Consider the following 25669-nt stretch of genomic DNA (forward strand, 5'->3'; position numbering starts at 1 on the left):
TGCTTTTTTTAAACTTGTACAAGCACCATGTAACCTTGTTAGGAAAGGTGCAATACAAATAAAGTTTATTATTATCATCATCTGATGTGTGGTGGAAAGTGGCATATCCCACAGTGTGACATCAGGCAGATAACAGATAATGTTAGATTTTGGGTGTTGAATATGCAGCTAATGTTAGCTGCTTTGCCATTAGTTTGGCAAGGAAGTTGAAGCAAGGACTGTTGAAAACCATAGCTGTGTAACGTTATTCAGATAGCTGATATAGATGGTCTATCTAACAGACCGCATAAAGTTAGCCTGATCGTCAACAGGTCTTTTTTGACGATAACGTTATGTGAATTCGGCCTAGTGGCATGCTAGCTAGCACTTGCGTTGCTAATACGGTAATGTGAACATTAGCTGCTAACTAACTAGCGATGTCATTGATGCAAGCTAGGCTAGCCAGCTAACTCTAGCCATAAGTATCATCTGCTGCAGCGATAGTTTTGTCTCCCGTGTATGATCCATCGTCTGACACATTTTAATTCCATCTGTTATTATGGCTCTTGTCTTGCCAGCCAGCGAACGCGTATCGTTACAGACACTTTTTCTGGCTGTTAGGCAAAACAGCCAGCCGACTGGCTGAGCTCAGACGCTCAGACTGAGCTAGCCAGGATCCTTCCACTGACGAGTCGATCACATGCTTTTTTCAATGGACACCATTGGTTGTGCGCAGTGCTGCCTTCACACACACTACCTGCCTGCCTCAACCATAGATATAAATACGTATTTACGATATTTATATCTATGGCCTCAACCCCCCAAAAATTCTATCTATAAAGCAGCACATTGGCCACTAGGCAGAGAAATCACCGGTGACCGGGGCTTGGGGAGCCAAGTTTCTTAGTCAAAGAAAACATACCTATCGTTTCTTCTGAATTTCCAAACTCAATGGAAAGATCTATTAATCTGTTATTATGGAATGCTATTAAAGTTTGAACGTGCAATACAGACACAGATTTAACTGTTTAACTTCTTCTTCTCTTCTGATTGGATCTCTTCCCAATTCGTCCCTCCATAACATTTTTGTCTAATTTTTATTGTTTAAATAAAATGTCAATAGATTTCCCAGTTTTTGTCATCACAACTTTGTTTTTATTTCGATAACGTCTAGTTTTCATCAGTGAAAATAGGTAGTTGATGAACATTTTTCACCTGTTTTCGTTGACAAAATGTACATTGCTTTTAACCATAGACTGTATATAAATATGGACATAGCCACCATTAGGTCACCCATTCGTTTGTGGAGTCCAAATTTGAAGCCTCCAGTTTGGCATTTTGACCGTCGCCATCTTGGTTATTTTTTGGAGCCATAAGCAGCTAGCGCGAGACCAGAGGTTTCCCACAGAGCCGCAAGGCCGCCTGCTGTTGGTCCATGATCGGCGAGCTTCGCGATCATTGGACCTGTGACCACAAGTGACCTGTCAATCATGCCCAAAAGCATAGTCTGCATTATCATCCATTTTACCAGGGAGTTCCCCAAGCCCCGGTAGCCGGCAATTTCTCCGCCTACTGGCCTCTGGCCTACCGGTTACTTTATACACTGTAAGAAAAAATATTATTATTATTATTTTTTACAGTGCACCTGAACGCAACAAACAAGATACCCGCTGAATAAGTGTCCAAATGTTCATGTCATTCTGGCCAATACTCCACTTCTGTTATAACATTTCAGTCTGGAATATGGAATATCTTTCAATAATATTTAGGCTAAAAGTAATCTCATGTGTAAGAAATTACTGTTCTACATTGAAGTAAAAATGTAAATAATGAACTTGTTTGTTTTGGATTTATTTAACTTCAAGAGTGCATTTTTGTTCGTGTGACCCTCAACACAGGCTTTGAGAATCCCGGGCCACTTACTGATACTCATGCTTAAATTAACCCACTCATATTCTGGTTTATTTCAAGAAAAACATTTTGGCTAGTGGAAATTCTAATTGGCTGGTAACTTCTAGCAGCCATATTGGCAGGTGATCAAAAAAGCTAATTTCAAGCCCTGTAGGGAGAGAAAGTGGTGACATAAGAGTGAGTGAGAAAAGGATAAAATATTGGTGTTTAAGACTGAATAATGACATCACAACTGTTAATTTAAAATGAGTTATTCCTCTAAACCTGACTTCAAATGCCCCAAATTTTTCCACGCCAGCACCGTTCGGGCCCCCAACCCTCAGCAAAATCTGGCCCTCTGGTGGTGAGGACATTTTTTTGTGGTCCTCTCTATCATCAAAGTTCCTGGGTTACGGCATGACAATATTTGTTCGGGGCCCCGGCAACAATCTGGGTTTCTCATGTGGCCCCCTATGAAAAATAATTGCCCACCCCTGATCTAGCCTCTTAAATTGGTTCTCAAAGTGAACCAGATTCATGCATTTTAGTTTAAAATGTAAAAACAAATCTTACAGGGGGCATGGCCCCCCAAACCCCCCAAGAGGGCCCAAGCAAGGTCTACCCACCACAATCTCTCCAAATCCTGTGGGAAACATAGTTATTAGTATTTACTTTGTTCTTAAAAATATACATTGCCTGTTTGTGTTTTACAATATGGATATTGTTTTATTTATAATTAAATTGAGCATTGGGCCTTTATAAGAATGTTTATTTGTATTATTTCAATTGTCACATTCATGGATACATATTTGAGGTTTGTTTATTAATTGGGAAAAGGACCACCGGAACAAACACCGCAAACATGATCCGGCTACTTTTTCAATCTGACTGGCTACTCAAAAGTTTGGGGAACTCTCTGTTTTACTCTAAATTGGACCATCATCATGCTGTATTGAAGAAGACTTGAAACTAGTGATTGAGACTCGGCGTGTCAACGGTTACAGAAATGTCTAAATGTGTACATGGAACCTTCTGGCAGTGTGTAACGGGTTAACCGGTTGGTTTTTTGTTTTGTTTTTTGACCGCATTTGTGCACTGTCGCCATTCAAATACCTCCCAAACTCATAGATTCACAAAGCATTGTGACCCATGCGTCCATTACCTGCAACGTTACTGCACTTGTATGAACACTTTAGTGTAACGTTAAAGAGATCATTTGTAATTTACACGCAGCATTACCACCTCTGATGTCCACTAAGCTTCTTTTTATGACAGTTAAATGCTGGAAGAGCGCTGGGGAGCACTGATCCCAGCGCACAAGATAATAATAAACATGGGTTTTTTATAGCGCTTTTCTAGGACTCAAAGACGCTTTACAAAAAAGAAACACTAAAGGGGCGGGGACGACGTAAGTGCAACAGACAATGGACAAACACGACAAGATGCAAGGAAGCAGATTGAAAGTAACGTTCGCTCAGCAGCGGTAGCTAGCTTGATAGCTAACAGATAACAAGCTGACAACACGTACTGTGATAAAAGCACAACTCACCAAAAATATTCAGTGTCTAGCCAATCTGCTCCCACAATTGAGCCTTTCTGTCTCTGTTGTGATAGTTTCTCCATATGATTAGCTGCCTGAAAAGGAGCGCCCGACACCACTGCCTTTCTGAAAACTTCAGTTATTTTCAGCTGAAAACGCTGGGAGCCCGGGGCACAAAAAAGCCAGAGCGCTCTGGAAAAGAGACGCTGGTTGCAGTGCACCTTCTCTAGATGGCCATAATATGCGCCCGCATACACTCTCCCCTCATTGGAAACAACTGAAAAAAGAACTAATTGAGATCGTAAACTCATTAGGAATTTTTTTACTGAATCAAGTGAGAAGTTGGGTCATTTCCAATAGACTTCTATACAATCAGACTTCTCTTTGCAGTCATAATATATAAACGGGTGAGTTACAGTATATACAATTTCACACCCCATACAGTTGCCATGAATGGGGAAATTAGCTATAGAGACCAAAATCCCTCGTGGCTCTCATCAAAAATAGACCACCAGACGCGGAAACTATCGCTGCAGGCCACGAGCCGCCCACGCCACGGCTGGTGTGACGGGTCAAATCTGTTAACAAGGACGCCGAAATGAAACCGCCTGCACTTCCAGACACTTGGCCTTGCTTCCACGTCACTTCCGTTTCAGTGTGTCTGCACTGTCAGAGGGCAGAAGCTGGTTGGGACTTGAACCTGGAGCCTCTGTTGGTCACTGTACTCACTGTCATCCTGTTGCCCATAGATATACCACTTTGCATTTACATTCCGCAATAAATCACCACGTATGGTTGTTAAGAACATCGCTCTCTCCTCTTGTCTCTGTCCCCCCCTCTCTCTGTGTGTCTGTCTCTCTCCAGGCGTACCTGGACAGCGACACTCTGAGTCGTTTCCCAGAGATCGAGCTATATGAGGCGGTGCAGGCATGGCTGCGACACGACCGGCGGCGCTGGAGACACACGGACACCATCGTCCAGTCCGTCCGCTTCTGCCTCATGACTCCCGCCAACATCTTCGAGAAGGTGGGCGTCGCCTCCCAACACTAACCCTAACCCGCCAACATCTTTGAAAAGGTGGGCGTCGCCTCCCAACACTAATCCTAACATGCCAACATCTTTGAGAAGGTGGGCGTCGCCTCCCAACACTAACCCTAACCTGCCAACATCTTTGAAAAGGTGGGCGTCGCCTCCCAACACTAACCCTAACCCGCCAACATCTTTGAGAAGGTGGGCGTCGCCTCCCAACACTAATCCTAACCCGCCAACATCTTTGAAAAGGTGGGCGTCACCTCCCAACACTAACCCTAACCTGCCAACATCTTTGAAAAGGTGGGCGTCGCCTCCCAACACTAATCCTAACATGCCAACATCTTTGAGAAGGTGGGCGTCGCCTCCCAACACTAATCCTAACCTGCCAACATCTTTGAAAAGGTGGGCGTCGCCTCCCAACACTAATCCTAACATGCCAACATCTTTGAGAAGGTGGGCGTCACCTCCCAACACTAACCCTAACCTGCCAACATCTTTGAAAAGGTGGGCGTCGCCTCCCAACACTAATCCTAACCTGCCAACATCTTTGAAAAGGTGGGCGTCGCCTCCCAACACTAATCCTAACATGCCAACATCTTTGAGAAGGTGGGCGTCGCCTCCCAACACTAATCCTAACCTGCCAACATCTTTGAAAAGGTGGGCGTCGCCTCCCAACACTAATCCTAACATGCCAACATCTTTGAGAAGGTGGGCGTCACCTCCCAACACTAACCCTAACCCGCCAACATCTTTGAAAAGGTGGGCGTCACCTCCCAACACTAATCCTAACCTGCCAACATCTTTGAAAAGGTGGGCGTCGCCTCCCAACACTAATCCTAACATGCCAACATCTTTGAGAAGGTGGGCGTCGCCTCCCAACACTAATCCTAACCTGCCAACATCTTTGAAAAGGTGGGCTTCGCCTCCCAACACTAATCCTAACCTGCCAACATCTTCGAGAAGGTGGGCGTCGCCTCCCAACACTAATCCTAACCTGCCAACATCTTAGAGAAGGTGGGCGTCACCTCCCAACACTAATCCTAACCTGCCAACATCTTCGAGAAGGTGGGCGTCGCCTGCCAACACTAACCCTAACCTGCCAACATCTTAGAGAAGGTGGGCGTCGCCTGCCAACACTAACCCTAACCTGCCAACATCTTAGAGAAGGTGGGCATCGCCTCCCAACACTAACCCTAACCCGCCAACATCTTTGAAAAGGTGGGCGTCACCTCCCAACTAATAACCCTAACCTGCCAACATCTTCGAGAAGGTGGGCGTCACCTCCCAACACTAACCCTAACCCGCCAACATCTTTGAAAAGGTGGGCGTCACCTCCCAACACTAACCCTAACCTGCCAACATCTTTGAAAAGGTGGGCGTCGCCTCCCAACACTAACCCTAACCTGCCAACATCTTTGAAAAGGTGGGCGTCACCTCCCAACACTAACCCTAACCCGCCAACATCTTCGAGAAGGTGGGCGTCGCCTCCCAACACTAACCCGCCAACATCTTCGAGAAGGTGGGCGTCACCTCCCAACACTAACCTTAACCCGCCAACATCTTCGAGAAGGTGGCCGTCGCCTCCCAACACTAATCCTAACATGCCAACATCTTAGAGAAGGTGGCCGTCGCCTCCCAACACTAACCTTAACCCGCCAACATCTTTGAGAAGGTGGCCGTCGCCTCCCAACACTAACCCTAACCCGCCAACATCTTCGAGAAGGTGGGCGTTGCCTCCCAACACTAACCTTAACCCGCCAACATCTTTGAGAAGGTGGCCGTCGCCTCCCAACACTAACCTTAACCCGCCAACATCTTCGAGAAGGTGGGCGTTGCCTCCCAACACTAACCTTAACCCGCCAACATCTTTGAGAAGGTGGCCGTCGCCTCCCAACACTAACCCTAACCCGCCAACATCTTCAAGAAGGTGGGCGTCACCTCCCAACACTAACCCTAACCTGCCAACATCTTTGAAAAGGTGGGCGTCGCCTCCCAATACTAACCCTAACCTGCCAACAACTTCGAGAAGGTGGGCGTCGCCTCCCAATACTAACCCTAACCCGCCAACATCTTCGAGAAGGTGGGCGTAGTCTCCCAACACTAACCTTAACCTGCCAACATCTTCGAGAAGGTGGGCGTCACCTCCCAACACTAACCTTAACCTGCCAACATCTTCGAGAAGGTGGGCGTCGCCTCCCAACACTAACCTTAACCTGCCAACATCTTCGAGAAGGTGGGCGTCACCTCCCAACACTAACCTTAACCTGCCAACATCTTCGAGAAGGTGGACGTCGCCTCCCAACACTAACCTTAACCTGCCAACATCTTCGAGAAGGTGGGCGTCACCTCCCAACACTAACCTTAACCTGCCAACATCTTCGAGAAGGTGGGCGTCGCCTCCCAACACTAACCTTAACCCGCCAACATCTTCGAGAAGGTGGGCGTCACCTCCCAACAACTAATAACCCTAACCTGCCAACATCTTTGAAAAGGTGGGCGTCGCCTCCCAACACTAACCCTAACCTGCCAACATCTTTGAAAAGGTGGGCGCCACCTCCCAACACTAACCCTAACACGCCAACATCTTCGAGAAGGTGGGCACCACCTCCCAACACTAACCCTAACCTGCCAACATCTTCGAGAAGGTGGACGTCGCCTCCCAACACTAACCTTAACCCGCCAACATCTTCGAGAAGGTGGGCGTCACCTCCCAACAACTAATAACCCTAACCTGCCAACATCTTTGAAAAGGTGGGCGTCGCCTCCCAACACTAACCCTAACCTGCCAACATCTTTGAAAAGGTGGGCGTCGCCTCCCAACACTAACACTAACCTGCCAACATCTTTGAAAAGGTGGGCACCACCTCCCAACACTAACCCTAACACGCCAACATCTTCGAGAAGGTGGGCACCACCTCCCAACACTAACCCTAACCCGCCAATATCTTCGAGAAGGTGGGCACCACCTCCCAACACTAACCCTAACCCGCCAATATCTTCGAGAAGGTGGGCACCACCTCCCAACACTAACCCTAACCCGCCAATATCTTCGAGAAGGTGGGCACCACCTCCCAACACTAACCCTAACCCGCCAATATCTTCGAGAAGGTGGGCACCACCTCCCAACACTAACCCTAACCCGCCAATATCTTCGAGAAGGTGGGCGCCACCTCCCAACACTAACCCTAACCCGCCAATATCTTAGAGAAGGTGGGCGCCACCTCCCAACACTAACCCTAACACGGCAACATCTTCGAGAAGGTGGGCGCCACCTCCCCAGCACGCTGTTTCCCTTTTGTTTGTATCCTCCTATGCCAAATTATTAGGGCCCATTACAAAAAACGGGTCCAAGTCCTCATCTCCAACTTCCAACTTTGACGTAGAACTAAACATTTAACCCATTTTGTAGAAAATACAGAGATATACAGTATATACAGTGTATCGCCATTCAGCCTAAACATATTGAGATAGGTCCATATCGCCCAGCACTAGTTCGGGGTGAATTTGGTTTGGAAACTCAGGTTCACTACTGGGCCTTTTCCACCATCAGTATGGTAGCTTAAAACGGGGCTCCGATTCGGATACCATGACATACACACACATATGGGCAGTCGTGCTGTAACTGTAATGTTTTGATGCTGGTGGGCTGAGCAGTAGATGAAGCATACAGTAGGGCCTGGCAGATGGTGAATTTCCATTCTATTTATATTTTTCTAGCTGTGGGGAGCAACTTTTCTGTTGTGGATGGGCCGCTGCTGCTAAATGAATGTAAAAGGAAACACTGGAGAGGGATCTGTGGTGGTGGGGGGGGATTTAGAATCCGCTAAATCCTGGAAAGTTTTGGCTGTGTATGTATACTCCTCCAGCTAGCCTCAACAGAGACTAAGATTGATAGTAGAGATATCAAACTCGATAAAGACAAATCAATCTTAGCCTCTGTTGAGGCTAGTAGCCAGCCATCATTTATATTCCAAAAAAATCTAGTTGGCCAGTAGATGGTTGCTCGCTGGTGAATTTAGGAAGTTGCAGCTACTGTGACCTGTGGAGCAGAAATGTTGGTGACTGTAAGAAATACCCCCCCATACTTAGATTAGAGGGTGACATTTTTTGGGAGTCCTGTGGGTCATGGGATTCCCGTGGGATGGGACTGAAATCATTTTCACTATCACATGATTGGGACAGGACAGGAAAAAAGTCAACGGGAGTGGGAATCATAACAATAAACCAGTTTATATATATATAAATATTAGGGGTGTAACGGTACACGAAAATCACGGTTCAGTACGTACCTCGCTTTTGAAGTCACGGTTCGGTTCATTTTCGGTACAGTAAGGGAAAAAATTGCAAAACATAAAATTGCTTGTTTATATGAACTAAACAACAGTCTGTGTCATTATGTATGTATCAGTCAAGACTTACTTGGATTCCACAGTTACTCTGAGACTGCAGCATTGAGCTCCCAAGATCTTGTCAGAGTACAGTCTGCTATAATATTCCCACGGAGGTTATGGCTAAGTCTAATAATCCTATCCTATAGGGACTCATAGAGTACAGCCTTTTTACCTTATCATTATGTTTTTTATCTTGTGTAATATCTTATATCCTTTCCTTTGTTTAACTAATTAATATGCGTGAATGATAATAGCAGCACTTAATTAATATGTGTGTATGACAATATTGCCTATTGTCACTTATTGCCTATATGTAGGCCTAGGCCTATTCTTAACACCTCGTTATCAGACAATTATGTAAAAAAAGCCTGAAAGTACACAGAGTCATTGCTATGGAAATGCCGGTCCGCCACTTAAAATGTCCATGCGGGAACTTGGATTTTTTCTTCTTCCCAAAATTTGGTACACAGCTGTACCGGACCAGATGTCCTGTACCGAAAAAATTTGGTATGATTACGTGTACCGTTACACCCCTAATAAATATGCACATGCAGTTCTAATATGAAGAAACGCTGTAATTATTATTCTTTTTTTCCATGGCAGCTCTGGTGGCTGGTTGCTGGTTGGTTGCAGGCAGACACCTGACCGTGCATGCATGACGTGTGGAAAATAAAAATCACACCCAGGTGTTGAAGTAAGCGGTGCAGGATTTGCAGGTCGTGCATGCATCTATGGGCGTGTGTGTGCATCCGTGCGTTTTTCACCGGCTTGGAGCCATGGTGCCTTCTCTCTCCACTATCACTCTTTTGTACATTTGAACTGGGGGGAGCGCCTAGGCTAAATCTCATCTACACACATCTCACTAGCAATGCAATACATCTCACAAAAACCAGTCTTGCAAAAGCAATACCTCACAACTCACGTCAGTCTTCAATAGTGTATGACAGACAGGGGTTTCTATGATGGGTTCTATGAGATCTTATTTTAATAAATAGTGTAATATTTTTTCACTTTCATTCACTGAGCCTCCCCTGAAACTGCTTGGAAGCCCCCCTGGGGAGGCCCGCCTCCCACTCTGAAAACCTCTGGTGTATGACATCAGTCGATGTGAAGGTGTGTGTATAGTCCTACAGTGTCAAGGGTTAAATCCAGCCACAACGGAAATAAACATGATAACATTCCTATATGGAAATAAACCAGATAATATTCCTATAATATTCATCTAATATTCCTATAGTGTGTACAGTATAGTACTCACGAGTTTGTGCTTTCTGCCTCTCTTGTATCTGTTATCATGACAATATTTCTATAATATTCCTTTCAAGAATATGGGGACTTGTAGAGTGTGAGAGAGAAGCAGAAGAAGTGAAACGTTACTTTAAACAGAGAAAGAATCGTTGCTATGATGTGCGACCGAGAACAAGTCGATCGTTTTGAGCGTATTAATGGCATACTGGGAATCCCTTGTTACCACTGGTAACAGTATGTCACAGTAGGCTACCAGTGGCACTGGTAGCCTACTATAAATTGTTTATTGATTACAAATATATTATATTCGATCAAAAACAAGTCACAATACTAGGGCTGTCCCAAACGATTATTTTCTTCTCGATTAATCTAACTGACCCCTCGGCGCAGTTGGCGCTGGCGATTTCGCGTAAGCATAAAACCAGTTAGTGTTGGGAGGTGGCGCCCACCTTCTCAAAGATGTTGGCACGTTAACTGACTATTTTTTCCATTAGTCGTTTAATCTAACGATTATTATTTTTTATATATGCTGAACCTCAAATTCAAAAAGATTGCTGACAGATTAATGTTTAAACTGGAGTAATAATCCACTGGCAAATAAATGTTTTTTCAATAGTGTCTGGCAAGGAAAGTAATTGAAGTTATTTAGGGATGCAAAGTCATTGGTAGTGAAAAAGGTGACAGATACCAGGGCAGACATAAAACCACTCAGAAATCCTTCATCCTATTTTAGGATGAAAAGCGTGACTGTCACCTAAAGGTTTACATCCCTGTAAGTGACTAACCTTATACTAACAAACACGTTCCACGTGTTGATAATCTTAATATGTGTGATCAAAAAGTGTGTTGCAGGACTGACTTGGTGCTGTCTGTTGCCCATCAACAGGATGTGTGCTCCGGGTGTATATACACGTTTACATCATTTCCAATTTGCAGAGTTTAACGTTACAGAGCAGCACAATGTTGGCTCTCGGTCTAAAATACTCCCACACTTTAGATGCTTGTGTACGATGTTTTGTAGCTTGTCCTGTCCCTGTCGCTTGGGAGTTGGGAATAACAAATCCATGTGATAGATAGACAAAGCCAAATTCACTGTCACCAGTAGGGAATAACAAATCCCATGTGATAGACAGAGCCACGCTCAGCCAACTTCACTTTCACTACCTAACGTTAGCCTATTCCGCTTTCTAGAAGAATCCCGCTCCGATCGGATTCTTCTAGAAATAAAAGCCATTCTGCACAAGTCAAATGCACACAGAAGCCATTAAAAACTTTTATTTTGGAATTTGATATTGGAACGGAGCTATCTAGTGTATTAATGATCTTTTCTTCACTTAGTTTCGACTCATCGATGCACGTTATTAGGGATGCACGATATGGATTTTTTCAACCGATACGATAATGATAAATATCTGCTTCTCCTGGCCGATAACTGATACGATAACCGATCATTATTATAATAAAAAAATATATATATATATATATTTTTGTTTTTGTTTTTAACCTGTATTTTATGCACACCTGGGGTTAAAAAAAAGGCAGATGTAGTGAGCATAGCTCTGACCTAACCAAATTTAACTGACATCACTGTGAACACAAAACAAAGAAAACTTCTGATATAATATGATTGTTTTAATAAAGTGTATGACTCAATTATAGTCAATACAAAAACAAAGGCTTTTATAGAACGGAAAGCCAATGACTGCTTAGTCTGCAGATAAAACACAATGACAAAAGGCATAGTAATTTAGACTCTTATTGTCATGTTACTGATCTGTTCAAATTTTGCATTGGTTCCAGTTCTCAGTGAATTGTAGCCTGGGCCCAATGAATGGGGCAGGCAGGCACTATAAACCATCTGTCTCGTTTCACCTTTTACTGAAAAATGCTGCCACCAGATTAAAGAAAAGACACTATGTGATGTTGACTGATGCTTTTTATGTAGCCTAATGTGCGCGACTGCACCTTTGTTTTCCTTTATTGGCCCATTATTGGTCCCATTATTGGCTCTGTTAGATGGCTCTGTCCAGCAGCTAGCGTTAGCTCAACTCCAAAGTCCCTTTGGTTTATAGTGGGACTCCCGGCTAGCGCGGTTAGCTTAACGTTAACGAGTTGTTTTTTGGAGTTAAATACACAATCCCTGGATGTTTCATTTCGGGTAAAGGGGTTTCCATTAGTTTCTATAAGTTTACGCCAGCTCTGTGAGTATGAAGTGCTTTTGCGGGGCTGTTTGATCACAAGCCACAGACTGGAAATGTCACAAGCAGTTTGTCTGCCAAGCAGACGAGCCTGAAGTGTAGGCCGCACTACGAGCTAATGCTAACACTAACACTCGCTAACAAAAACAACAAACATATCCGCTGCATCATCGCCAGCTTTGGTTTAACGTAATGCCAGCTTAGAGGTTCCCCTCCTCTCGGAACCTGTGTGGGACATGGATTGCAAATTGCAGTAGCTTTCTGATCATCTGAAACTGAAAAACAGAAACATACTGGTAACTGGCAGCAGCCATGTTTGCGTCGCAGCTGTGATGTCACGAGCGTGCGACAACAATAGCTCCGCTTCCAAGGCAAAAATAAAGAATGATTATTGGCTGATAATTTATCGGAAAAAGGCCATTATCAGAATAATAAATAACACAAAATGGCCATATCGGCCGATAATTTATCGGTCCGATAATTATCGTGCATCCCTACACGTTATGCAAGTCGATGCATTTACGTAGTCGATGACGCCGACGCGTCGGTACGGCCCTACACAGTACTGTGGTAACAAGGTATTCCCAGTTTGTCGTGAAACAGTTCTAAACGACCAACTCGTTCCCGCACATCATATCGCACATCACATCACACATGACAGCTGTGAATCGGCTGAATGAATTGAGATATAATCACATGGAGCGAAGCATCCTCGTATCTAAAATGATTCAACTTGCGCCCCGGGGGCCAGATGTCGCCCGCGATAGGGTGCAATGTGGCCCCCTGATCATTTTCTAATTCACAATGAAAACAAACGTTAAATAAAGTTTGACTGAGGTCCTGCTAAATTGCAAATATCCTGCTCGCTGCCCAGGTACTTATGTACTTAACTAACTTAACCTAGCTAACTATCCTGTGTGTGCACAATTGTTAGACTAAACTCCGGCTGATGACCCAAAAACCTACAGTACCCTACAGAAAAATTTATATTAATGTTTGTTTATTAGCTGGCCCCTGGCCTCCTGTCATTTAGGTAAAGTGGCCCCCGGGCAAAGCAAGTTGAGTATCCCTGGCATAGCACTTCCTTGTCACACACACTCCACACAGCACACCCCCTTCCTTGTCACATACTGTACACACACACACACACACACACACACACACACCTCCCCCAAATCTCGGTGCACAAAAATCTAAATCTCGGTGCACACAAATCTAAATCTCGGTGCACACAAATCTAAATCTCGGTGCACACAAATCTAAATCTCGGTGCACACAAATAAAAAATCTCGGTGCACACAAATCCCGCCACACGCATCTCGCCATACACACACAAAGTTACTTATAGAAGCGGCTGCACCACTTAAAAATGGGAGCTGGCTGGACGGGGCGAATCTCCTGAGACGGCAGTATTTGTGCGGGAGTGGGATGAGTCTCACCTTCTAATATAGATGTTATCGTGCTGTTGTCAGATTACCATAACTGAAAGAGAGGAATTGGTCTCATCTGTGATTGGTAAAGAAATCCGATGAAGCCCTAGAATTGAAACGTTGTGCAATAGTTGAATAAATGTAGGAGTGCTGGAAGCAGTGTGCAGCGTTCTACTTTTTTAATCAAAATTTTATCTGCCAACCATAAATTTTTTCCACTTCTTATACGTTTTTTGATCCACAAGCTACTATGCCCAATGGATGAAAAGGTTTGTTCCTTGCCCTGACAGGAGCATGCAGTTTTCACTTTTTCTTCAAAATTTTGAAGTAACTTCGAACATGGGGACAAAAACATTTGAGCTGTTTGCAATTAACTTAGAATATAAGCGAACAAGTTGTGTGTCAATTAAAGTTTGTTCGAAATAAAATTTTGAAAAAGTGACACCCCTAGTTTGTAGTTGGTATTTACCTCCGCCTCCTCGCAGGTGAAGACGTCAGAGTTCTACCGGTACTCCAGGCAGCTGAGACAGGAGGTGGACCAGGCGCTCAGCTACTTCCACGACGTCAACCAGCAGCCCCTGGTGGAGACGCGCTGCAACCGCATCCGCTCTGCCCGCCCACAGACCGCCGTGTTCAGGGGCATGATCGGACACAGCATGGTCAACAGCAAGATCCTGCTGCTGCACCGCCCCAAGGTGACTCCCCCTGTGTCTGTGGGACCAAGGTGACTCCCCCTGTGTCTGTGGGACCAAGGTGACTCCTCCTGTGTCTGTGGGACCAAGGTGACTCCCCCTGTGTCTGTGGGACCAAGGTGACTCCTGTGTCTGTGGGACCAAGGTGACTCCCCCTGTGTCTGTGGGACCAAGGTGACTCCTCCTGTGTCTGTGGGACCAAGGTGACTCCTCCTGTGTCTGTGGGACCAAGGTGACTCCCCCTGTGTCTGTGGGACCAAGGTGACTCCCCCTGTGTCTGTGGGACCAAGGTGACTCCCCCTGTGTCTGTGGGACCAAGGTGACTCCTCCTGTGCCTGTGGGATCAATGTGACTCCACCTGTGTATGTGGGACCAAGGTGACTCCTCCTGTGTCTGTGGGACCAAGGTGACTCCCCCTGTGTCTGTGGGACCAAGGTGACTCCCCCTGTGTCTGTGGGACCAAGGTGACTCCTCCTGTGTCTGTGGGACCAAGGTGACTCCCCCTGTGTCTGTGGGACCAAGGTGACTCCTCCTGTGCCTGTGGGATCAAGGTGACTCCACCTGTGTATGTGGGACCAAGGTGACTCCCTCTGTGTCTTTGGGACCAAGGTGACTCCCTCTGTGTCTTTGGGACCAAGGTGACTCCCTCTGTGTCTTTGGGACCAAGGTGACTCCCCCTGTGTCTGTGGGACCAAGGTGACTCCTGTGTCTGTGGGACCAAGGTGACTCCCTCTGTGTCTGTGGGACCAAGGTGACTCCTGTGTCTGTGGGACCAAGGTGACTCCCTCTGTCTTTGGGACCAAGGTGACGCCCCCTGTGTCTTTGGGACCAAGGTGACTCCCCCTGTGTCTATGGGACCAAGGTGACTCCCCCTGTGTCTGTGGGACCAAGGTGACTCCCCCTGTGTCTGTGGGACCAAGGTGACGCCCCCTGTGTCTATGGGACCAAGGTGACTCCCCCTGTGTCTGTGGGACCAAGGTGACTCCCTCTGTGTCTGTGGGACCAAGGTGACTCCCTCTGTGTCTGTGGGACCAAGGTGGATCTCCCTGTGTCTGTGGGACAACGGTTTATTTGTTTATTAAAAGGAAGGATCCCCAGTAGCTGACGCCTAGATGACAGCTAGTCTTCCTGGGGTCCAAGACAACAATATACATTACATGACAGACAAACAATGAAATAGAATACAAAAAAACATGTATCACATAAGAATAAAAGAAAAAGAATTAAGAAGAAAAAGAAAACGAGTTAAAAGCATAAATTGTAAATTAGGATGGTTTGTGTGAATGTAGGTAAAATCTAAGTTTACTTTTTTTCCCCTGGAAGACTGTTCCATGACACTATAGAGTACCACAGCGATGACATATTTTTGTAGTCGGAAGGCGGAAGTCCTGGACTTCCTGGTTCTTATTGGGGAAAAGTCAATGGAGTTTTAGAATTAGGGATTTCACTCAAATGCATAAAATAAGGTCTGTGGTAACCAAAAGTTTATGAAACTGCGGCCTTTGTGTCATGTGGCCATGTCACATGGGGACAGACATTACAGCATTGGGTTGTGTACAAGCCGTCCTGGCACGTCAAGCCCGGCCAACTCCTGCATAGTCATACATCATACCTGTAATCCCCTAATCTGTCTGCAGTATAATAAGTGTGTTTGGTGACGTGCGTTCTGATCCCCAGGTGTGGTGGGAGCTGGAGGGACCTCAGGTGCCGCTGCGGCCCGACTGCCTGGCCATCGTCAACAACTTTGCCTTCCTGCTGGGCGGAGAGGAGCTGGGGCCGGACGGGGAGTTCCACGCCTCCTCCAAGGTCTACCGCTACGACCCGCGGCAGAACTCCTGGCTGCGCATGGCCGACATGTCTGTGCCCAGGTGAGGGGGACGGAGCTCTCCATATCTTACAAGTTTAATAACAGAACTCCTGGCTGACATGTGTCTGCCCAGATGAGGGGGGAATGGAGCTCTCCATATCCTGGCTGCACATGGCCGACATGTCTGTGCCCAGGTGAGGGGGGGGGGCTCTCCATATCTTACAAGTTTAATACAGGAACAGATGTAGCCACGACAGTTTACTGAGGTGGGGGAGTCAAGTCAGGTGAGGCAGTCGAGTCACAAATTTCATTGCTTGAGACTTGACTTGATGCATGAAGTGGAGACTTGGGTTCTGGTGACTTGAGAGGTTTTCTAAAGTCTTGACTTGAGATCTTGTGTTTGTGTAAATGACTTGGATTGAAAGTGAAGGGCCTGAATTTAAATTCTGTTTTTTGAATTTGTATGGAACGATTTAATTTATTGAAGTGGAAATTGATTATAGAAATCAAACTCATGATCAGGGTGGGAATTACTCAAAGGCCTCCGTTGACCTTCCCACTTGCCGTGATGCCCTGAGATCCCTAAGGCCACCTTGGCAGTGCCCTGCTACCAGCCTGCTACTGTCAGTTGCTTTAAAAGTGTCAGTGGTCTCAGTTTAATGTAACATGCCTATGCAAAGGATGTGTAAGTGGCTCATTTCAACACACATTTCAGAAAAATCGCTCTTCACAATGTCAATAGAGCAATGGCCTTTGTACGACGGAGTATTAGGGCCATGCATGATGAAAAATAAAAATTACAGGAGGATTTTTTTCCAATGACAGGTGGAAAAAATTAGTTTCCATTTCGTGAAAAAAGTCTAAATTTAAGCACCAGACAGAAGAAAAAAATAAGTCAGAGGAGCGTCTTTTTTTTCAAGAATAAAGTTGAAATGTTGAGATTAAAGTCGAAATTTCGTGAATAAAGTTATACTGTAACGAGAATAAAGACAAAATGTTGAGAATAAAGACGAAATGTTGAGAATAAAGTAGAAATTTCATGAATAAAGTTGAAATACTGTAACCAGAATAAAGACGAAATGTTGAGAATAAAGTCGAAATGTAAAAAAATGAAAATCAACTCTATCAACCTCAATCAACCCTAACCCTAACCCATCAAAACAAGTTAGGAGAGCACCGCCTTACTGTACAGTGTGTAGCCTACATACTGTACATAGCTCAGTCTTCAACTCAGTCAGTGGTAGGCTATATCCTTGGAATGTGATTGAACGTGAGTTTCTGAAGTGTTGCCACTGTATTGATCACAATGCATATGACTTCAGTTTATCGTACCCACCCATCCATATGCCAGAACGCATTGGGACCTTTGCAGTGACAATGCCTACATTACCTCGTATTTGATGGGTCGGCACTTCATTTTCTTTTGCACCTATTGTCCACACTACCTCTATTGTTCTGAGTATCAAGTCATTTGATGAAATGTAAACGTATTCGTCACCAAAATCCGCAGTAGAGTTGGAGTGTGGACATGGGGAAAACGCAGAGGCTTGGAATTCCCCATTGCAGGCTATATAGGCTATAGTACGGTATATAGATATTTTCATATTCTGAAATAGACTGTTGTCGGGATTATATGGGCTGCCCCCTGAAAGGATGGATGATTCAACCTTTCAAATATGAATTTTAAATAGGCTATACTGGTAATCATACTGTAAATATGGCTGGCAGCTAAATAAAAAAGGTAGGCTAGTTTTTGTGTGTGCATTATTTAGCCTATTTTATGTTTAAGATAAATACAATAGCCATCCTGTTAACGAGATGTCCATTATTTCAAAATGCCGTGATATCTGCATCAAATAGCCTGACATTGCAGAAACCACACACAACTTGATTTAAAAATGAAAATGTGTTTGTTCTGATTTTATTACAAATATTCCAACACTTTATTTTCACTTCTGTTGACATATTAACACGTTCACTGCCAATGACGTGTTGATACGTCAAAAAAAATCCAACGGTTCACTGCCAATGACGTGTTAATACGTCAAAAAAAAAAAATTTTTTTTTGACGGTGGGACGTTGATCTAACCCTTTTACATCTCTTATATAAATATTGAAGCCACCGAACGTGTACAACCCATTCCACCGACCCACTAAGTGGCGACAGTGCTCTCCATTCTAGAAAAAGCCGAGCCAAAACTGCAGGGGAACGCGCGATGAAACCATTCTTATACTGTAAAATGGATTGGCGAAAACGCTTTCGCGCTGATTGCTGGCGGTGGGGGATTGCAAATTTGCATAATAGATTATGGGTGCAACACACTTTGAAACACGCAGCATAAATAAGACCAGAATCGCAAAAGAAACCCCGTTTCTTGGGGTTTCTCAACCGAAACCCCAAGAAACGAGCGAGCCCATCCTCGCCCAGCGGCCGCCAGCAGACAGGAGCAGCAGCAGGAGCAGCAGCAGAAACGAGCTTGTGACACGCCCGCTGCAGCCAAGAAGAACACACACGGAAGGAGGAGTTTGAAGTAGAGGGGGGTTTCCTGCTGTTATGGAGGAAATTACTGTTCAAAACTATTGTTTAGATGTCTGACGTCTTACTGATGCCAAAAATGAATGGTTAAAGTGACTGTTCTATCGAATTTCACAAAAAGCTATTTATCTCAGCTTAAATTTTCAGACGCTGAAACCATGCTGTATTCAAGTGCTAATGCCTACATAACTACTAACTCTACAAACTAACTCTTTTAGACAGAGAAAGCACACATTCTATTAGTTCTTTTGAGATATTTTGTGTTCACAAAATCTTAGCAGAAAAGAATCCTCGGGTCTTGAAAGATGAGCCAGAATCCTCAAAAAAACCCTCTGGCAGAAGCTACCTACAGTAAAAAAAAAATGGCTGGCAGTGAATGTGTTAACAGTATATTCCTCTGAGAAAGGATTGTCTGCAAGACAAGTGGTCATATATTCATCTCAACAACATCAAATAGCCTGACAATGCAGAAACCACACACAACTTGATTTAAAAATTAAAATGTGTTTGTTCAGATTTTATTACAAATATTCTGACACTTTATTTTCACTTCTGTTGACTTTTTATTTTTATTTTTTATATATTTTATTTTCATATTTAAAATTTTTATAGAACACAAACAAGACAAAACAGACAAACAGGCTCAGACACAGGGGAAAGACAAAACAAAACAACATTAATCAACATTACAAAGTGGTGCCGCCAGCCACCTAAAGTGCTTATGTTCTTGTAAACGATATACTTGGGATTTCACTCAAGGGGTCTATGGGAAGCCAGCTGGGCGAGTCACCCGTCACCCCTAGCCTCGTTGAGGTAGACCAAAAACGATAGTCGCAGATAGTCGCAAACTTTCTAAGTGTATTGGTTCTCAGGAACCTAAGTCTCTCCATGCCTATAACAGAGGTCATGTCCGTCAACCACAATTGGAAAGAGGGTGGAGAGGGAGATTTCCATTCCTTCAGAATTAGTTTTTTGGCAACAGTTGTCCCCAGTGTCAGAGATTGTTGCACAGCTATAGGAAAGTTCAGAGAGGACTCTGAGCAGCCGAAGATGGCGAGTTCTGCCTCCGGCTGAAGGGCCACCCCGTAGGCCTTAGAGTACCAGTCAAATATTCTGGCCCAGAATCCCGTCAGTGAAGGGCAGAACCAGAAGGCATGACACAGTGTGCCCTCCGATACTTGACATCTTTCACACAGTGGTGAAATAGTAGGATAAATCTTGTGTAATTTCTGCTTAGAGTAGTGGAGACGGTGAGCGACTTTAAATTTAATCAGCTGATGTCTGCTATTAACTGAGCAGAGTTGTACAGCCGACAGGCTCTTTTCCCATATAATGTCAGATAATTCAGTACCAAGTTCTTCCTGCCATGCCTCTCTGATCCTCTCAGTAGAGGCCATGGTACAATCATCAAATAGACACACAAATCTAGAGATGAGGTGCCTGGAGTGAGGAGGGCTCAGCAAAACATCAAAAAGAGCATGTTCATTTGGGAGCGCTTCAAAGGCCTGAATCTTGGATCGAACATAGTTTCTGATTTGTAGGAATCTCAGCCAGTTCTGTTGACATATTGACAGTATATTCCTCTGAGAAAGGATTGTCGGCAAGACAAGTGGTCATATACTCATCTCAACAAGCCATGGCTTGGCCTGCAGTGCACATCGTCGCTTTTGATCTGCTGGTTATATAAGCGTGGTTGACACAGCCGAATTTAACGGCCGCAATCCGAAAATTAGGCTGGCAAATAAATACATTGATTAAGAATTGAGGATATATGACTCTACTGTCAAGTGTCTCTGAGAATGGGGCTTCCGTAGAACCAAGATGGCGGTTTAGCCTTGAAGCTCGGTACAACTCCGCACTAGAAACTAGTGTTGGAGTACTCGAGACCGGTCTCAAGACCACATTTTGATGGTCTCGGTCTCGTCTCGGACTCGCCCTCCATCGGTCTCGGTCTCGGGCAAGCCGGACTCTGGATTTTATTTCAAGACCAGCCGAGACCACAACTGCAGTGACATCATTACTTGCCTGGGTATATTTTTTTTTACTGTGATTGGGTGTAAAATTCCCAACTTCAATCGCAACCAATAACCTTGCGGGTTGAAAGCTTCTAATGCTGTAGCCACTCCCCTCACGTTCATGCACAAAGGAAGACAACACAGGTCGATAAGGTGGCTCGACAGATGTCGTCCATCATAATTTAGCAGCAGGAAGGTGTTTTCATGCTTCATTCTGTTCACTGTGTTGAGCCTTTCTGAAGGTCAGTGATATGGAATTAAAGTGTTTCAGATCAAAGGATTGCATTCTGTCACTGAGTATATACTGTACAGCAGTGTTTCTCAAACAGTGGCCCGCGGACCGGCGCCCCCTAGTGGTCCGCGAGTAGATTTATCTTTTTTCCCTTTTTTTCCCTCCCACTATCCAATCAGAGAAATGTTCCGTTTTCTGGGAAAGGGAAGGTCAGATCACGATGCCTCTTAACTCATTGAGTGCCAGCCACTTTTGGAGAACGGACGCTCCCAGTGCCAGAGTTTCAGAGCGTTTTCAGTGATTTCTCGAGGCCCACAGAATATTGTGTGATATTAGTATGTAAACACCGAACACGCACAAAGAACGATGAGACTCTATTGTATCAGCAGCAAAAAAAAGTTTATTGATATCATTTTCCGTTCTTTAGTTATCAGCCGGAGAAGATAGGTCAAAAACAGCAAATACAGGCGTTTCCATCTAGAAGCTGAGATATGGAGCCTTTTGTGAAATTAAGCATTTCAAGCAAATCACTGACTCTGAAGCTAATATTTTCTGACCTGAAACATCTGAACAGTAATTTCCTTCAATATAACAGCACCCCCACCCCCCTCTACTGCAAACTCCTCCTCCGTGGGTGTGTCTCTGGTGGCTCTGCTCGCTCTGAGTGCTGCTTGTGTCAGGCGAGTCTCTGCTGCCTGGGTGGCGGCCGCTCGTCGGGGCAGTCTGGATCGGGCTCGCTCGTTTCTGGGGTTTCGGTTGTGAGCTGGGATGAAGCTGCGTCCGATTCTGGGCTTTCTGGGCTTTCTGCTGCGCGTTTCAAAGTGTGCTGCACCCAGAGTCTATTTTCGGAGCCCCCCACCGTTGTGCGCCGGCTCCCAGCGCGACAGCGAAAAGCCAAACGATTCTCATGAGAATGGTTTCATCACGGCTTTTTCTGCTGTTTTTACTCAACTTTCTCTAATCTGGAGAGCACTGTCGCCACCTAATGGGTCGGTAAAATAGGTTATACACATTCAACATGCCCCAAAATTTTACAGGAGATATATTAGGCTTTGATCCACGTCCCACCGTCAAAAAACGCAATTGACGACAATCGTCGTCATTGGCACTCTACGTCACTAAACGAATTGACGACGATTGTCGTCATTGGCACTCAATGAGTTAAGGACTATGTATTTCTTCACCCCGAATCCAACGCCACCACCCGCGAGTCTCTACGAGTTATGGTTGCGGAGATAGGTCCACTCTGCATGCAGGGCTACAGCAGAGAGACAGAGTAGGCTACAGCAGGGGGTTGGGAGTTCCAAGTTACTGACCAAACACTCTATTTCAGTGATTGCTGTGAGAATATAGAGCCATTTAACACTTATTTGAACACAAAAACATCACTGAATGCAACTTTAAGAGGGCAACAGATAGCCTATTTGACTTTGGCAACATTGTGCATTTATTGAACTTGAAAAAACTTTCTTTGAACTTTGAATATATTTGAACTGAAAAGGAGAAATAAATGTAAAAGAAAAGGTAAAAAAAAAGGTAAATGGACTAAAATAAATATTTTTTATATCGGTTATCTTGTTTTCATAATTGTGGCAAGCCAGAAATTTGATTAATTGTACAGCCTTAATGCTATTTGTCATTTAATTAGCCTATAATTTGTCATCTACAGTTGAAGTAGTAGGCCTATTGTTTTTGGGGATGTTTTGGGAGTTAGGTGGTCCCTGAGTTTTTTTTATTGGTTAAGTGGTCCTTGGTCTGAAAAAGTTTGAGAAACACTGCTGTACAGCCATTTATATTTTACTATAATTCCTAAATAATGATTTATTTTGTTGTTAGCAGAGCAATGGTGTAAAGGTTAAATGGTCTTGAAAATGGTCTCGCATTTGTCTGGTCTTGGTCTCGGTCTCGCCCACCCTCGGTCTTGGTCTTGTCTCGGTCTCGCACCCCCTCAGTCTTGGTCTTGTCTCGGTCTCGCCTCGGTCTTGGTCTTGTCTCGGTCTCGGGTTAGGTGGTCTCGACTCCAACACTACTAGAAACTGCTTTAAAACCCTGAATTAGTGACCTGGAATGGCAAAGCAACAATCCAAACAACCCAAAACAATCGCTGACTACGAAATAGCTAGCTGAGCTAAAGTCGCTCCGTTCAGAGTTTGGAGGGTTTGGAAACAAACTGGACAGCATAGATAACGGCATGGGCAGGGGCATGGGCGCATGGGCGAGATGGCCAGCTCTGTCGCTGCCTTAGAAACCACTATGTCGGAGGTGAAGCGAAAGATTGCTGACAATTCCACACATATGGGAGAGGCTGAAGCGCGTATTGTGTTGGCAGAAGAAGACTTGGAAAAAACACAGGCCGAGCTAGCCAGCGCTGCAAAACGTATCGCTTACCTGGAGACCAAGACTGAAGACCTGGAGAACCGGAGTCGAAGGAAGAATTTACGGCTGTTTGGCCTCCGGGAGAGCGCTGAGGGCAGCCGACCACTGCTGGAATAAGTCCAGGACATGCTGCACACTGGCTAGAGCGGGACACAGCCGATGGGCTCTTCATGCTGGAGCGAGTTCACAGAACTTTAGCACCGCCGAAAACGAACCAACACAGAGCGGTCCTCATCAGATTCCTGAAGTTTCAAGATCGGGAGCTCGTCTTCCGCTTCACTTGACAGCGCTGAGACTATGCGACAACGATGTGAGTTTGACACGGTCAAGAAAGTGTTTGTTGACAAGGGAACCTTCCGCGGAATCCAGGTCAATCCATGCAAGATGAGGATTCTCCACAACAGGAGACTGCGCTTCTTTTCGTCACCGAAGGAAGTGGAGGATTTCCATCGTGGAGCCGGGTCCCCAGAGTGACAGTGTGAGCTGTCTATTTTTTCATTAATGAGAACTAGCTGATAACGACTGCTACAGGTTGTATGCTACAGGAGCTACAGACCCATAGCGCTCCAGAAATTTGACAGAAAGGTAATCACTAAAGCGCTGGCTACCCGGCTAAATAAACATTTGTCATCCATTATTCATCCTGACCAGACAGGGTTTATCCTGATGTCAGTCAGACGCCTCCTCAACACCATATATGCAGATCATAGTAAGACCAGCGGTGCGGCGATTTTATCACTAAATTACAGACCTGTCTCTCTTCTCTCATTCCTTTCCAAAATCCTCGAACGAGCAGCTTCCGATCAACTTTCTCTCTATCGCATAACGACCTCCTGGACCCTCTGCAGTCTGGTTTCAAGGCTTCTCACTCTACTGAGACAGCTCTCCTTGCAGTCACAGAGGCCCTTCACACTAGGGTTTAATCCCGGGAAACGGGATTCCCGGGAAGTGCCGTCCAACCCGTTTCCCGGAAAATTAATGACGGGAAACCGAGGATTTATTTTTTATTTTTACATGCAGAACATATTGGAATAGGCCTATATTTAGAAATATGCCGACAGTTTACTTTCTTAAATGATGTAGCCTATGTTTTAAAAGAACATGTAATATATTAGGCTGCTGTAAGCATTGTAAAGTCATTAAATAATCACAATGTAGGCCTATATGCATTTCGGAGACATCAAAGTGAATCAATCAACTAACAATCAATCAATTTTCTATTTATATAGCGCCAAATAACGAGGTATTGCAGGCAGATTTTAATACTAGCTTCTCTGACAACAATGCTATAGCCAGTAATTTTTTTTTTTTTTTTTTGTCATTTACTTTTTATTGTTAATATTATTTTCAATGACAAACAAAACAATACAATACCGAACAAACCAGTACAAAAGCAAAACAAACATAAATGAATGAAAAAGACAGGGGAGGATCTTTAAACATTCAATCTTGCACTCATCTACATTCACATAGTCATTCATTTGCACCCACATACAGTTCTCATGTTTCTTCTCCGCTATACAAAGTCAGGCCTTATATCCGATACATAGGCAAGCCACTTCGACCACTTATTTTCAAAGGAATCAGCTTGAGCTCAGCTCTTAGTCTAAATGTTAGACTAAAAGCTAGGATTTATTCATACGCCAATCCAGGCGATTGGTGAATTACAGTATATAAATCCTAACGGCACTATATAGCCTAATACATTTAGGTACAGCCTACATACAGCCTAAAAACAGCCTAAGAAGTTAGTTAAATTGCGATGTTTTGCCTTAATTAATAAATATTAATGGCACCAAATAATTCATTTGTCAGGTTTGGAACTAATAGGTATATTTCTCCTTGATGTATTAAAAAAAAACTACCAGATTCCCGGGAAAGAGGGCTTCATTTCCCCTTTCCCGGTATGGCTCATTTTCGGGAAAAATATTAAACCCTACTTCACACTGCTAAGGCCTCATCCCTCTCCTCTGTCCTTGTCCTCCTTGACCTGTCTGCTGCTTTTGACACAGTCAATCACCAAATCCTTCTCTCCATCCTGTCTGACCTAGGCATCTCAGGATCTGCACACTCCTGGTTTGCTTCCTATCTCTCTAACCGCTCATACCGGGTCTTATGGAGAGAATCTCTCTCCAGATCCTGCCCTCTTACCACGGTGTCCCACAGGGCTCTGTCCTGGGCCCCTTGCTTTTCCTTCTCTATCAGATCTCTCTGTCATGTCATCTCATCTCATGGCTTTTCCTATCACTGCTACGCCGATGACACTCAGCTTTACCTTTCCTCATGTCACTTCCCTCTTCCGT

At 44.7% G+C, this 25669-nt stretch overlaps 1 protein-coding gene across 2 annotated transcripts in view; it reads left to right on the forward strand.

Moving 5' to 3' along the window:
* The window catches only part of klhl15 (kelch-like family member 15), a gene marked incomplete at both ends in the record, with an annotated part of 74375 nt that overhangs the window by 44227 nt on the left and 4479 nt on the right, over window positions 1-25669 (forward strand). For both annotated transcript variants that reach the window (XM_083658489.1, XM_083658490.1), the window contains 3 exons: window positions 4274-4435; window positions 14194-14403; window positions 16078-16268. In XM_083658489.1, the coding sequence (XP_083514615.1) occupies window positions 4274-4435; window positions 14194-14403; window positions 16078-16268 (563 nt within the window). The remainder of the gene's footprint in view (window positions 1-4273; window positions 4436-14193; window positions 14404-16077; window positions 16269-25669) is intronic.

The sequence above is a fragment of the Poromitra crassiceps genome, assembly GCF_964638095.1.
Source record: "Poromitra crassiceps genome assembly, chromosome: 2".
Taxonomy (NCBI): Eukaryota; Metazoa; Chordata; class Actinopteri; order Beryciformes; family Melamphaidae; genus Poromitra; species Poromitra crassiceps.